Below are 14,276 nucleotides of genomic sequence, written 5' to 3'. Positions count from 1 at the left end.
CAACCTTCCAAGGTTTTAACCATAGAGGACGTCGTCCAGCGGAAGCCAGGGCCATAGACTTGGAGGCCAATTTAAGATGCTGGGTGGAAGCATCGCACAAAAAATCAACGGCCAGATTGGACGTCTTGAAGGATGAAAGAATTTCATCTCTAGGAACCCCCTGGTCCAAATCCGACTGGATGTTAGAAAGACGGGTCTTCAAAAAGTTTGCTACCTCAGAGCAAGCTATCGCCACTGATGCAGACGCAGAAGCAGTGGAGTAGGAGCGCCTCATGGCACAGTCAGCCTTCCGATCCATTGGATCCTGCAAGGAAGACCCATCCTCAGCAGGGACCACTGTCCTCTTGGACAGTTTGGCAACTGCCATGTCAACCTTAGGGACAGGGCCCCAGGAAGAAAGCTGAGATTCCTGTATAGGAAACATGGTCTTAAATCTTTTAGTTAAGACCGGACCCTTTTCTGTTTTTTTCCATTCCGTTCTAAGCACGGACAGAAGGGTATCATCCGCTTTAAAGACCCTAGGTCCCTTAGAGGCGGAGGTAGAGGCTTCCCCGGGATCAACATCCTGGTCCCCCGACCGGATGGATCTCAGAAGACGCTGGGTCTTTTCCAGCGGAAAAAAATAAGATGCAGTGACCTCCTCATCCGAAGAGGAGGACTTGGAATCTTCTCTCTCCTGATCCACAGACATCTCCATTCTGGGAGGTGAAGAAGGTCTGGCACGTTTCTGAGAGACAACGTGTTTCAGCTCCTCAATAGAGGCTTGCATAGCCGACATGTTAGAGGAGACCCACACATACATATCCTGAACTGTAGGTTCAGTCTGATGGGAAGGTAGAGACTTAGCCCTACAAGGAGGGCACCTGGAAAATTCATAATTATCCTCCAGGGGATTATTGCAGTCATGGCAAGAGAGGTGCTTGCGCTTGGCGGATCTTTTTGCCAAGCCTTCACGATCCCCTGAGCCCTCGGTCGACATATCTAGGTAAATATGAGAGGAGTGATTAGATAATGTAGCGGCAAGAAAAAATTGCGGCTAGCTAAAATATAATAAAAATACCCAAAGTTCTCAGCAAGAGACCAGGTAAGATAGAGAGATAGGGAAACAGTAGTATCCGCAAGGATGCACTACTAGACTCAAAAAGACAGGACTGTGGAAGTACCAACAGCTCTGCGCTCTAGGAGGCTGAATGGCAGCCTAGGGGGAGTTTAAATATCCTCCTGGCTGGCGCCAAAACAAAACTCCGCCCACAAGGCGGAGTTGCAGAAAAAGAAATCCTGTCTTACAAAAAACAGGAGGAAAAGGAACCCTATTAGTTAGAGGGTTATAGAAGAGGCTCCTCGCTTGGTTTTGCCGCATTATTGGCAAAAACGGCGCAAAAAACCGAGCCGGGAGCGACAGAGAGAAACAGGAAGTGACGTCAGACGCCGCTGACGCACTTCCGGCCGGGGCCGCGATTGGAGTCGTGGCTCCGAGGAATAGAAGCAGATGGGCGCAAACTAAGCCCAGAACTGCAAGTAAGAACCCCCCCCCCCCCCCCTCCAACAGGAGTAAGGGGGTCACCATCTGTCCCACTGTCCGGGAGGACAGAAAAAAACACAATGAGGCAGAGGATGACCCTCTTACTTATACAGGGGGTTGTGGGTGTGTCTTACTGATTGTTTAATTAGGTTCAATAAAACTTCCATCTGTCCTACCAGTTCGCGGGGGGTGGAATACCCCATCTGTGCTACTGGTTAGGACGTAAGGGAATAAAAATTTTTTGCACAGTAGGAAAAAAGAAATGGTCATTTTGTGCAACTAATCATGTGTAATATTTTTTTTTTGTCTAAACCTGTAATACAGTATTTGTTATTTTTATTTCTTCATTTCAGAGCAGCCTCAATGCAAATGAAGGCCTTGGTGTTGCTTCTCTGAGCATCATCTATGGAGCTCTAATTATCTCTTCAATGTTCGTTCCTCCAATTGTAATTAAGAAAATTGGCTGCAAATGGACAATAGCTGCCTCGATGTGCTGTTATATTACATATTCTCTTGGCAACTTCTACCCTAGCTGGTAAAGTATTTTAACCTAAAATGTTTTAGAGAAATAAATATGTATGTATATAAATAGATATGTAAAGAAAGATTCTGGACACTGTAGATGGTTAGTTTTCTAGCCCTTCTTTGTTGCTGGAATGCAGTGCTTTTTAGTGTGCGGCTTTAAATGCAGTACCAGTGTTACACCAAGTGGTGGCAGATGAATATGCAGTATCCTAGAGCACAATTATGTGGCTAGACTGTTGATGGTTTCTGTCCATTTGAAAAGTACTCCTGTATGTTTGATGTTTGTATGCTGATCAACTATATTTTCTATTGTTATGAAATTTTATTTACTATGCCAGTATTCCAGGCAGACAATATGCACACACATACATTACATTACAACACTGCCATCTTCTGATATTTCTTGATATTGTTCATATTGAGGGGCATTTACTAAGGGGTTTAGTCATTTTTTTCTGACTATTTTTGGCGCAAAATTGTCGCAATTGGGCCTACTCTATAAATTGTGCGACTTTCTCTAGCAAGAGCTAGAAAGTAAAAAAAAAAATTTCCCGCTTAATTTAAGCAAGTTTTCAGTTTTTACTTGCAGTGGTCAGGAATTTATTAACTGAGACAGTCGCAGTTGCGCAATAAACTGTCGCAACGGCCGTAAAAATTGACTAAATTTACTCCAGCTCCAACATGGAGCAGGAAAAGCTCCTGCCGCCCGGGCTCCGACATACTTTCTCCCCGCTACCCTCACTGCGCTACCGGGACACTGCAGTGATTTATATACCCCCCCCCCCCCCCTCTCACCTGCCAGCGCCACACAACTTCCATCTGTCTGCTGTTGCAAGACTACAAGTCCCAGCATGCCCTTACAGTGAGGACACGCTGGGAGTTGTAGTCTTGTAGCAGCGGGAGCTGAGCGGCGCGGGTGGGAGACAAGGGGGGGGTAGCGGGGAGGCCGTATGAGGAGCCCGGGCGGGAGACAAGGGGGGGAGTAGCGGGGAGGCCGTATGAGGAGCCCGGGCGGGAGACAAGGGGGGGGGGGGGGGGTAGCGGGGAGGCTGTATGAGGAGCCCGGGCGACTGCACTGTAATCTCAGCCCGGGCTCCTGCCCTGAGAGCCAAAGGCTTTGGCTGTCAGGGCATGCTGGGTGTTGTAGTTTTGCAACAGCTGGAGGGCCACAGTTTACAGACCACTGGTGTGTGGTCTGTAAACTGTAGTCCTCCAGCTGTTGCAAAACTAAACAGCTGAAGGGGACCGGCGAAAACGTTCACTTACCCTTCCGAGGCTCCAGCGACGATCGCTGACGGAGATCGTCGCGCGGCAGTGTCGCGCAGCGCTGGATCCTACGGAAGCCGGTAAGTTGCGCAAGCTTCCCAACCAGGGTGCCTCCAAATGTTGCAAGACTACAACTCCCAGCATGCCTGGACACCCTTGGGCTGTCCAGGCATGCTGGGAGTTGTAGTTTTGCAACAGCTGGAGGCACCCTTGTTGGGAAACACTGGCCTAAAACAGTGTTTCCCAACCAGGGTGCCTCCAGATGTTGCAAGACTACAACTCCCAGCATGCCTGGACAGCCATTGGCTGTCCAGGCATGCTGGGAGTTGTAGTTTTGCAACAGCTGGAGGGCCACAGTTTGCAGACCACTGGTTTGTGGTCTGTAAACTGTAGTCCTCCAGCTGTTGCAAAACTAAACAGCTGAAGGGGACCGGCGAAGACGTTCACTTACCCTTCCGAGGCTCCAGCGACGATCGCTGTCGGAGATCGTCGCGCGGCAGTGTCGCTCGGCAGTGTCGTGCAGCGCTGGATCCTACGGAAGTCGGTAAGTTGCGCAAGCTTCCCAACCAGGGTGGCTCCAGATGTTGCAAGACTACAACTCCCAGCATGCCTGGACAGCCTTTGGCTGTCCAGGCATGCTGGTAGTTGTAGTTTTGCAACATCTGGAGGCACCCTGGTTGGGAAACACTGGCCTAAAACAGTGTTTCCCAACCAGGGTGCCTCCAGATGTTGCAAAACTACAAGTCCCAGGTTGGGAAACACTGTGCCCGGCCTCCGCCCCACCTTACTGTAAGGGCATGCTGGGAGTTGTAGTCCTGCAGCTGGGGGCAGGGGACAAGCTTGTCACTTGCCCACACATCTCCTGCACCACACAACTACAACTCCCAGCATGTCCTTACTGTAAGGGCATGCTGGCAGTTGTAGTCATGCGGGGCGGGAGATGTGTGAGCAGGTGATAATAAATGTACTAACCCATTTTTTTTGTTTTCTTCTCATTTCAGATCCGTGTATCCTGTGGACTCCTTCGGATTCGGTGGACTACTCCGATGACCAGCGTTTTTCTTTGTTTGATTTTAATAAAATGGTTAACGAGGGCTTGTGAGGGAGTGTTTTTTGTAATAAAAAATTTTGAAAACCTGTTGTGTTTTTTTCTTACTTTACTAGACAGGCTTAGTAGTGGAAGCTGTCTTATAGACAGAGTCCATTACTAACCTGGGCTTAGCGTTAGCCACAAAAACAGCTAGCGCTAACCCCCTATTATTACCCCGGTGCCCAACGCCACAGGGGTGCCGGGAAGAGCCGGTACAAACAGGCCTGGAGCGTCAAAAATGGTGCTCCTGGGCCTAGGCGGTAACAGGCTGGCGTTATTAAGGCTGGGGAGGGCCAGTAACAATGGTCCCCGCCCACCCTGGGAACGTCAGACTGTTACTGTTTGGTTGGTATTTGGCTGAGAATGAAAATAGGGGGGACCCTATGCGGTTTTTTTTTTTAAATAAATAATTAAATATATTAAAAAAAACGCATAGGGTCCCCCTATTTTTATTCTCAGCCAAATACCAACCAAACAGTAACAGCCTGACGTTACCAGGGTAGGCGAGAACCATTGTTACTGGCCCTCCCCAACCTAAATAATGCCAGCCTGTTACCGCCTAGGCCCAGGAGCGCCATTTTTGACGCCCCGGGCCTGTTGGTACCGGCTCTTCCCGGCACCCCTGTGGTGTTGGGTACCGGGGTAATAATTGGGGGTTAGCGCTAGCTGGTTTTGTGGCTAACGCTAAGCCCGGCTTAGTAATGGACTCAGTCTATAAGACAGCTTCCACTACTAAGCCTGTCTAGTAAAGTAAAATAAAAAAAAACACAACAGGTTTAAAAAAAAATTTATTACAAAAAAACACTCCCCCACAAGCCCTCGTTAACCATTTTATTAACATCAAGCAAAGAAAAACGCTGGTCGTCGAAGTAGTCCACCGAATCCGAAGGAGTCCACAGGATACACAGATCTGTAGAAGAAGTAACCAAAAAAAAAAAAAAGTGTAAGTACATTTAGGGTGCGTTCCCACAGGGCGTATTTGACGCTGCGCAAAATTTATGGCAGCAGCGGGAAATACGCTGCGTATCCCTTGCTCACTATACACACAGGGCTTTCCGGCGGCAGCCCTATGTGTGTAGTGAGTTTTGGAGGCGGAGCCGCGCGTCACAGACACGCCGGCATATGGCTCCGCCTCCAAAACTCACTACACGCATAGGGCTGCCACCGGAAAGCCCTGTGTGTATAGTGAGCAAGGGATACGCAGCGTATTTCCCCGCTGCTGCCATAAATTTTGCGCAGCGTCAAATACGCTGCGTATACGGCCTGTGGGAATGTACCCTTAGGGAGAAAAAAACTGTTTTAAAAAAATGTAATAAACACACACACACAATAAACGCCGTTTACCACTTCTGAGCCATGACTACAATTTACAGTGATCCCTCAACTTACAATGGCCCCAACATACAATAGTTTCAACATACAATGGTCTTTTCTGGACCATCGCAAGTTGAAACCAGACTCAACATACAATGTTACAGACAGTCCAGATCTGTGAAACGTGTCAATGGCTGGAAGAACCAACCAATCAAAATGGGCATTCACTGGTAAAACCCCTATATTACTGAAGTGTATGCACTGACTGGTGTCTGGTATTACATGTTCTGTACACTTAACCTGTATCAGGGTTAGCTGCTCTTTTGGACACCAGGTGAGGGCGACTTTATTACTTGTTTGGGACATTGCCTGTACTGTACAGGACCCCTGAAGAAGGTCCTGTCCTCTACATAGACCAGTGTTTCCCAATCAGGGTGGCCCCATCTTTTGCTAAACTACAACTCCCAGCATGCCCGGACAGCCTTTGGCTGTCCAGGCATGCTGGGAGTTATAGTTTTGCAACAGCTGGAGGCTCCCTGCTTGGGAAACACTGACATAGACAGTAATTTACAGCTCCCAGTAGATCTTTCTTTCTTTTATATGTAAGGATTTGCTTTATCTATATTAGTTATCTACTTATTTTTCTTTGTCACTTTTTCCTATTTTGGATGACATTTTGGTGCCTTTATAACCAATTACCACGTTTCCATAGAGTTATGGTCTCAACATACAATGGTTTCAACTTACAATGGTTGTCCTGGAACCAATTAATATTGTAACTTGAGGGACCACTGTAGTTATTGAATTATTTAGATGTGGTGAAAAAGCTCCAGAAGGAAACCTAGCAGCCAAACCTATTCGGACAGCAGGAAAAAGGAACAGACTATTTTTTCTACTACATGAAGTAAATTTCCCACTTTTGCCTATGTGTGCCAAATTTATTAATGCCGTGCAACAATTTAGTAAATTTGTCGCACATAGTCAAAAATGAAGTAGAAAAAAACAGGGTAAAAACCAGACTACATAGTAAAAGATTAGTAAATGCCCCTCATTGTGAATTAAATAGAAGATTATAGAGTATAGGGAGGTGATATGTTAATTAGCCCAGATATAAACTCTGTACATCTGGAGATAAGTTGAGAGAAAAGAGGTGAGTAGAGTCAGAGAGGAAATATTACTAGCTGCTCTCTAGGCCAAGTCAACCCATCATAACCCACTACTGTGTGTGGTCTACAGCTTCTGTGAAAGGGGAAAGTGTCCCAAAGCTTGAACCCTTTTTCAGGTCCCAAGAAAAGGCATTAACTATGTACTTCTACATTTCTGGACTCAGTCAGTGAAGAGACTCTGCTAAACAAGGGCTCTGTAGCAAATATCCTAGGGCCCATATGGAGGCCTTCATCCATACCTAGGGGCTGGTAACTGCCAAGATACACCTTGTAAACTGCACAACAAGGCCATGTAATGTGAGTGAGGACATTTAGACTAGGTCCAGACTGAAGAATCCCCTGACGGAAATTAGCAGTGTCCGATACAGTCAGCACTAAGACTGCACAGACATTGCCAGTCCCCATAGAATGTAATGTATTCCGCATGGTATTCCGCCAGAAGGATGAGCAAGATAATTTTTTTAGAGTCAGAATTTCAGCAGTGGAGTGTAATTTCTAAACAGAATTCAAATTGAAAATTCTTCAGTCTGAACCTAACCTTACACATCACCTTAAGACAGCAACATCCAGCAGCACTTAAAAACATTCAAGGACCAGTGACATGCCACCAGATGTGGGAGTTTAATAAAGACTGTGTTGTGTTGAAAATTCTTACAAGTGTCCCAGTAAAAACCCATTGCACTTCTTTCTCACCTCCCTGTGTCTGGTATTAAATGTACCTACACCATTTTGGCCGCTCAACACTGCATCAGCCATGTACAGTTTTGGGGGGGTGCCCCAGGGGACTTGTTAGACCCCTCATATTAGTGCAGCCCCTCACCTTTGAAAACTATGTTGTGGCTCTAAGCGGGCACCCAGGTTAATTGTGTCACCCAGCCATCTGTGACATGTCACTTTTTTACATGGCTGTAAAAAAATGTGTCTGTATGTTTACATATTATGTGCACAGACAACCACTTTCCCATAAACTTATATAGGGCACATTAATGTTTAAAATCAATAAACAATTTGTCCATGATTTTGCGGACTAATTTTTACAAATGAAATAAACCTGAAAAAACATTGTATGATCCTAGCTTTAAATTTACTACGAACGAAAGGGAGTCAGTCACTTGGTTTATGTTGCCCTATCAAAGTTCAACATAAACTAGTGACAGAGACCCTGATCACGGTGATCTATTATTCATTATCTTTTAAGGCAGCTGTTCTCCAGATATACAGGAGAAAGAGTATTGTACTTGCCACCCCTTTGCCCACTGATAAATAGCTGTCTGTCTGTACACAGGATAGGCAGAAAGCTGTCCATACATGGCCAGTAGGCAAATGAAGAAATATCAAGTATGTTACACCTTGCTCCGGCCACTTCCCCTGGCTGTGAGCGCACTGTCCCCCTCTCCCCTGCTGCCGGTGGGGCTGGGATTCACATTGTGGGATGCGCCCGCATGCGAATCCCAGCCCGTCACTTACCACACTCCTTTGCTGCTTCTTTCTCTGCCTCTCAGCTCCAGCGCGCACGTCCCCGTCTCCTAAGGTGCATGCGCCGGAGCTTTGAAATTTAAAGGGCCAGTATGCCAATAATTAAGTGAAACATCTGACACAATCCTATAAGCCCCTGCACCTCCCACTCTTCCCTGCCGGATCTTCAGTGCCATTTGCCTGAGATTAAGTGTTCTATACTGTCTGTTTGCCTTGCCCGTGTTCTGACCCTTCCACTAGGTTATTTGACCATGCACCTTTGCTGCTTGCCTTGACCTTCTGCTAAGTCCAACTACGCCTCTTCCTCATCCTACTGTACTTCGCCTCACCCAGCTACCTGTGTGGTCGAGTCATATCGGGGGTAGCGGCCTGGGTGTCGCCTGCTGCAGCAAATCCATCCTGCCTTGCAGCGGGCTCTGGTGAAGACCAGCGGCACCTTAGACTGCGCTCTGTCATCAGCCACTCAGGTCAGTGGATCCCCATCCAGCATCATTACAGCAAGATCCAGCCATGGATCCCACTGGGGTACCTCTGCCCGAGAATCCGGATCTTGCCACCATAGTGGCTCTTCAGTTGCAGCAGTTGGCCCAGCAGGTGCAGCAGTTAAACCAGTTGTCCACCATGATGCAGCAGCTGCTTACTGCTCAGCAACAACCGCAGAAGCCAAAGCCTTCTCCTGCTCCGGTAATGCCTCCCACTCCAGCAGTCACCACAGGATCCAAGATCCGTTTGTCTCTTCCCAAGAAGTATGAAGGGGATCCCAAGTCCTGCCGTGGATTTGTGACTCAGTGCACATAGAGCTTATGGCGGAACAGTTCCCTATGGAACGAGCAAAGGTGGCCTTTGTTGTCAGTCTGGTAACTGGAAGGGCTCTGGCCTGGGCAACTTCATTATGGGATCACAGTGACCCACTCACAGCCAGTCTTCAGGCTTTCCTGATGGAATTCCAAAGTGTTTTCAAAGAACCTGCAAGAGCTTCTTCTGCTGAAACGGCCTTGCTGAGCCTTTCTCAGGGTAACTCCTCTGTGGGCGAATATGCCATCTGATTCCATACCCTGGCTTCAGAGTTATCCTGGAAAAGAGGACTCTCTAGCCATATTAAAGATGTCCTTGCTGCCCGGGAATTGCCATCTACCTTAAATGATCTCATACAGCTGGCCTCCCGGATTGATATCTGTTTCTCTGAGCAACATGAGGAACCACGTCAAGAAAGGGAGTCTGCACGACCTCGGCGCTTTCCTTACCTGGCACCAGTCTTCCAGCAACCACCGCAACCTTCTACTTTGCCTCCCGCAGTGGAGGCTATGCAGGTGGATCGGTCTTGCCTGACTCTGCAGGAAAGAACTCGCCGACGAGTTAAGAACCTATGTCTCTACTGCGCCAGTGCAGATCATTTCCTCAAAGATTGTCCTGTGCGTCCACAGTCACAGGGAAATGCTCGCACCTAGAGTTTGTGGGAGAGGCCTCCCTAGGTGTGAACACCACCTCTCCATGCTTGAATTTGTCAGTCCAGCTTTCTCTACCCTCCAAAGAGATTATTTCCGTTCTTGCCTACCTGGATTCTCGTTCCGCAGAAAATGTTATTGATGCCTCCATAGTACATCTACTCTTCCACTCCTCTGACCGGTTTGCCTTAGTTTCTTCAGGACTATGTTGACATCTTCAGTGGGAAACAAGCGTCCCTATGATTGTCCTATAGACTTATTGCCCGGGACCACTCATCCTCAGGGAAGAATTTCTGAAACTCAGGCCATGTCTAAATATATTCAAGAAAATCTTCAAAAAGGCTTTATCTGGAAGTAATTTTCCCCTGTCGGAGACGGATTCTTCTTTGTAGAGAAAAAAGACGGTTCTACGCAGACTGAATAAAATCACCGTCAAGGACCGCTACCCTCTTCCCTTGATCTCGGTGTTATTTGACCGTCTCTGTGGGGCGAGGATCTTCTCCAAACTAGACCTTCAAGGTGCCAATAACCTGATTCACATAAGAGAAGGTGATGAATGGAAGACTGCATTTAATACTCGGGATGGACATTTTGAGTATCTGGTGATGCCATTCGGACTATGTAATGCTCCAGCAGTCTTCCAGGAGTTTTTTAATGATATCTTTCGTGACCTCTTTACACCTGTGTCATGGTCTATTTGGACGATATACTCATCTACTCACTAAATCTTCAGACTCATCGTTCCCACATTTGCCAGGTCTTCGTGACAACCATCTTTACGCTAAACTTGAGAAGTGTATTTTCAAAAAGTCCAGTCTTCCTTTTCTGGGTTACATTGTTACTAGTCAAGGTCTACAAATGGATCCTAACAAGTTGTCAGCTATACTGGAATGGCCCCAACCTACCGGCTTAAAAGCTATTCAGCATGTTTTTGGTTTTGCCAATTACTATTGGCAATTTATTCCGCATTACTCAACCTTGTTAGTGCCCATTGTCTCTCTCACCAAGAAGACTTCTACTCCCAAGGTCTGAACTCCAGAGGATGAAGATTCTTTTAAAAAATTAAAGTCAACCTTTGCTTCGGCTCCGGTCCTGTCTAGACCCGACTCTGGCAAGCCTTTTCTTTTGGAGGTGGATGCATCTTCGGTTGGAGCAGGAGCTGTCTTAACACAAAAGTCCTCTAAGGGAAGAATTGTAACCTGTGGCTTTTTTTCTAAAACCTTCTCTCCCACGGAGAAAAACTATTCTATAGGAGACTTTGAACTCTTGGCTATAAAGCTGGCCTTGGAAGAATGGTGTCATCTCTTGGAAGGGTCGGTACATCCTGTCACTATATATTCTGACCACAAGAACTTGCTTTATCTTCAGACAGCCCATCTTCTCAACCCCCGGCAGGCCCGATGGTCTCTGTTCTTCTCTAGATTTCACTTTTACATCCACTTCCATCATGCAGAGAAGAATCTTCGAGCTGATGCTCTTTCCAGGTCTTCTGATGTGAAAGACCGAGAATCTCCTCCTCAGCATATTATTTCTCCTGAGCGTCTCCTCCCCACAGTGCCATCTAATCTTCAGCACCTACTTCCTGGAAAGACTTACGTGTCTCCCTGTTTAAGACTCCGAGTCTTGAAATGGGGCCATTCCTCTCTCCTGGCTGGTCATTCTGGAACTCGTAAGTCCTTACAGCTCATCTCCAGACAATATTGGTGGCCTAGTTTAAGACAGGATGTTGTTGATTTTGTCTGTTCCTGTTCGGTCTGTGCTCAGGATAAGACCCCTCGTTCTAAACCTGCAGGTCTTCTACAGCCTTTGCCTGTTCCAGGGATTCCCTGGACCGATATTGCTATGGACTTCATTACTGATCTTCTGTCTTCCAGAGGCAATACTGTTGTTTGGGTGGTAGTGTCTCATTTTGTCTCATTTTGTGCCGATGCCTGGACTTCCATGTGAACCGCAGCTTGCTAAACTGTTCCTTTGCCACATCTTCCATTTGCATGGTCTGCACTCACATATTGTATCCGACCATGGAGTCCAGTTCGTCTCTAAGTTTTGGCGGGCCCTCTGCTCACGTCTCCAAGTCAAGCTGGACTTTTCTTCAGCCTACCACCCTCAATCCAATGGATAGGTTGAGAGGGTAAATCAGGTCTTAGGAGACTATCTTCGCCATTTCATTTTTGCTTGTCAAGACGACTGGGTCAATTTACTTCCTTTGGCAGAATTCTTATACGATCATAAGAATTCAGAATCTACAGGAACTTCGCCTTTATTCGTAGTTTATGGACTTCATCCTTGTTCTCCTCTTCCTTTATCCTCTTCTTCCGGAGTTCCTGCGGTTGAGGAGCAAGTACGGAACTTTTAAATCATCTGGCAGAGGACACGTTCTTCTCTTTTGCATTCTACGTGTCTCAAGCTGACAAGAAAAGACGTTCCCCTCACAAGTTCTCTCCTGGTGACAAAGTCTGGTTGTCTGCCAAGTATATCCACTTCAGAGTATCCAGTTATAAACTGCGCCCTCGCTATCTTGGTCCCTATAAAATCAAGAAACGTTTAAATCCTGTGGCCTATTCTCTCCATCTGCCGTCCTCTCTCCGAATCCCGAATTCCTTCCATGTCTCCCTCTTGAAACCTGTCATTCACAACCGCTTCTCTAAAATAGACATTTCACCTAATCCCATCTCTGGTACCTCTGATGTTTATGTTGTAAAACAGATTTTGTAATCCAAGTTTATCAGAGGAAAAAGGCTTTTATCTTGTGGATTGGGAAGAATTCGGTCCGGAGCCTGAAGAAAACACCCTGGACCGTGATCTACTCAGTAAATTTCTGAACCGCAAATGTAGGGGGAGATCAAATGGGGGAGGGTACTGTTACAGCCTGCACTCCGGCCACTTCCCCTGGCCATGAGCGCACTGTCCCCCTCTTCCCTGCTGCCGGCGGGACTGGGATTCGCATCTCGCCTAGGGCGCACCGGAGCTCTGGAATTTAAAGGGCCAGTATGCCAATAATTAAATGAAACACCTGACACTATTCTATAAGTCCCTGCACCTCCCACTCTTCCCTGCCGGATCTTCAGTGCCATTTTCCTGTGATTAAGTATTCCATACTGTCTGTTTGCCTTGCCCGTGTTCTGACCCTTCCGCTACGTTATTTGACTACGCACCTTTGCCGCCTGCCTTGACCTTCTGCTAAGTCCGACTACGCCTCTGCCGCATTCCACTGTACTTCGCCTCGCCCAGCTACCTGTGTGGTCGAGTTGTATCGGGGGTAGCGACCTGGGTGTCGTCTGCCACAACAAATCCATCCTGAAGACCAGCGGCACCTTAGACTCCGCTCCCCGATACGACCCGTGTCATCAGCCACTCAGGTCAGTGGATCCACATCCAGCATCGTTACAGCATACATAATAAGACTACTTCCCTCACTTGGTGTCCTACATTACAAAATGTAAGTGATACAGATAGAGCAGCATAAACCTAGCAGCAGTGTCTCCTCTAGAGTAAACATGGCATGACATTCTGGAAATCACTTGGAGAGCAGGACGTTAGTTCACCAATTGCAGTCAATATGTCTGGACCGTTCTCATGTAAATTGGCAGGCTGTCTGGGACAATCCCACCTCCGGACCAAGGTTGTATATTGAAACTTGCATCAGGGTGGCATCATCCCGGGTCTCATACTGTTTACCAGACATGTGCATAATGGAAACATTTGGTTATGTTCATTTAGTTTTGTTTTGTTACATGCTTTTTCTTCTGTTGTTTTAGTTTTTTGACCAGATAATCTGCAGATACAGATTTACTCTCCTATCACACAAAAACTCACCAAAGTTAAAGGGATACTTAGAGATAGAACTTTTCTTTAAAATCCTGACAACTGGCATTTGAAAACATTTCCTGATGCCTCCGGAATCCTGCTTCCATCATCCGACGCAACCCTTTTCCTGGTTGCCAGGGGTCAATGTGTCAGACTCCAGCTCAGCTAATCGTTGGCCGTAGCTATGTCCATTCTAGTTCAGTGATTGGCTAAGCGGCAGTGTGACTTATTAAGTGCCAACACTGGTCTACTTCCAGGTGCGGGGGCCTAATGCATCAAGCTGCAACTCAGCCAATCACCAGCCGAGGTGGTACATCGCTATAGCTGGCGATTAGCTGAGCTGCAGCCTCTGGCAACCAGGGAGAGGACCGCACTAATAGATGAGAGCGGGATATGGGAAGGAGCGGGAGGTAAGTCCAAGTTTTTTTTTTTTTATGTTGGCAGTCTGTGCAGGATTTTAAAGAAAAGTTCTTTCCCAGGATACCCTTGACTCGTCTTATAAATCCATATTGTGCAGTTCTTGTATTTGTCTCATTAGAATTGTATAAGTAAATGTATGAGCAAACTGGGCTTTCCCAGCCTTCTTTCACTTTTCAGCTATTTTTAGACACTCCCCAAACTGGTAACACCTAGATGACTATTTAGTCACACATTTCAAGTAAGAA

The 14,276-nt window shown here is 46.9% G+C and overlaps 1 protein-coding gene across 1 annotated transcript in view; it reads left to right on the top strand.

Annotated features, from left to right (window-relative positions):
• Window positions 1–14,276, top strand: part of LOC130360775 (protein unc-93 homolog A-like) — an 88,689-nt gene that overhangs the window by 40,884 nt on the left and 33,529 nt on the right. Inside the window, exon 3 of the mRNA XM_056563345.1 lies at window positions 1,876–2,057. Within this exon, the coding sequence (XP_056419320.1) occupies window positions 1,876–2,057 (182 nt within the window). The remainder of the gene's footprint in view (window positions 1–1,875; window positions 2,058–14,276) is intronic.

Source organism: Hyla sarda, chromosome 3 (genome assembly GCF_029499605.1).
Source record: "Hyla sarda isolate aHylSar1 chromosome 3, aHylSar1.hap1, whole genome shotgun sequence".
Taxonomy (NCBI): domain Eukaryota; kingdom Metazoa; phylum Chordata; class Amphibia; order Anura; family Hylidae; genus Hyla; species Hyla sarda.
This window is presented reverse-complemented; position numbering and strand designations above follow the sequence as displayed.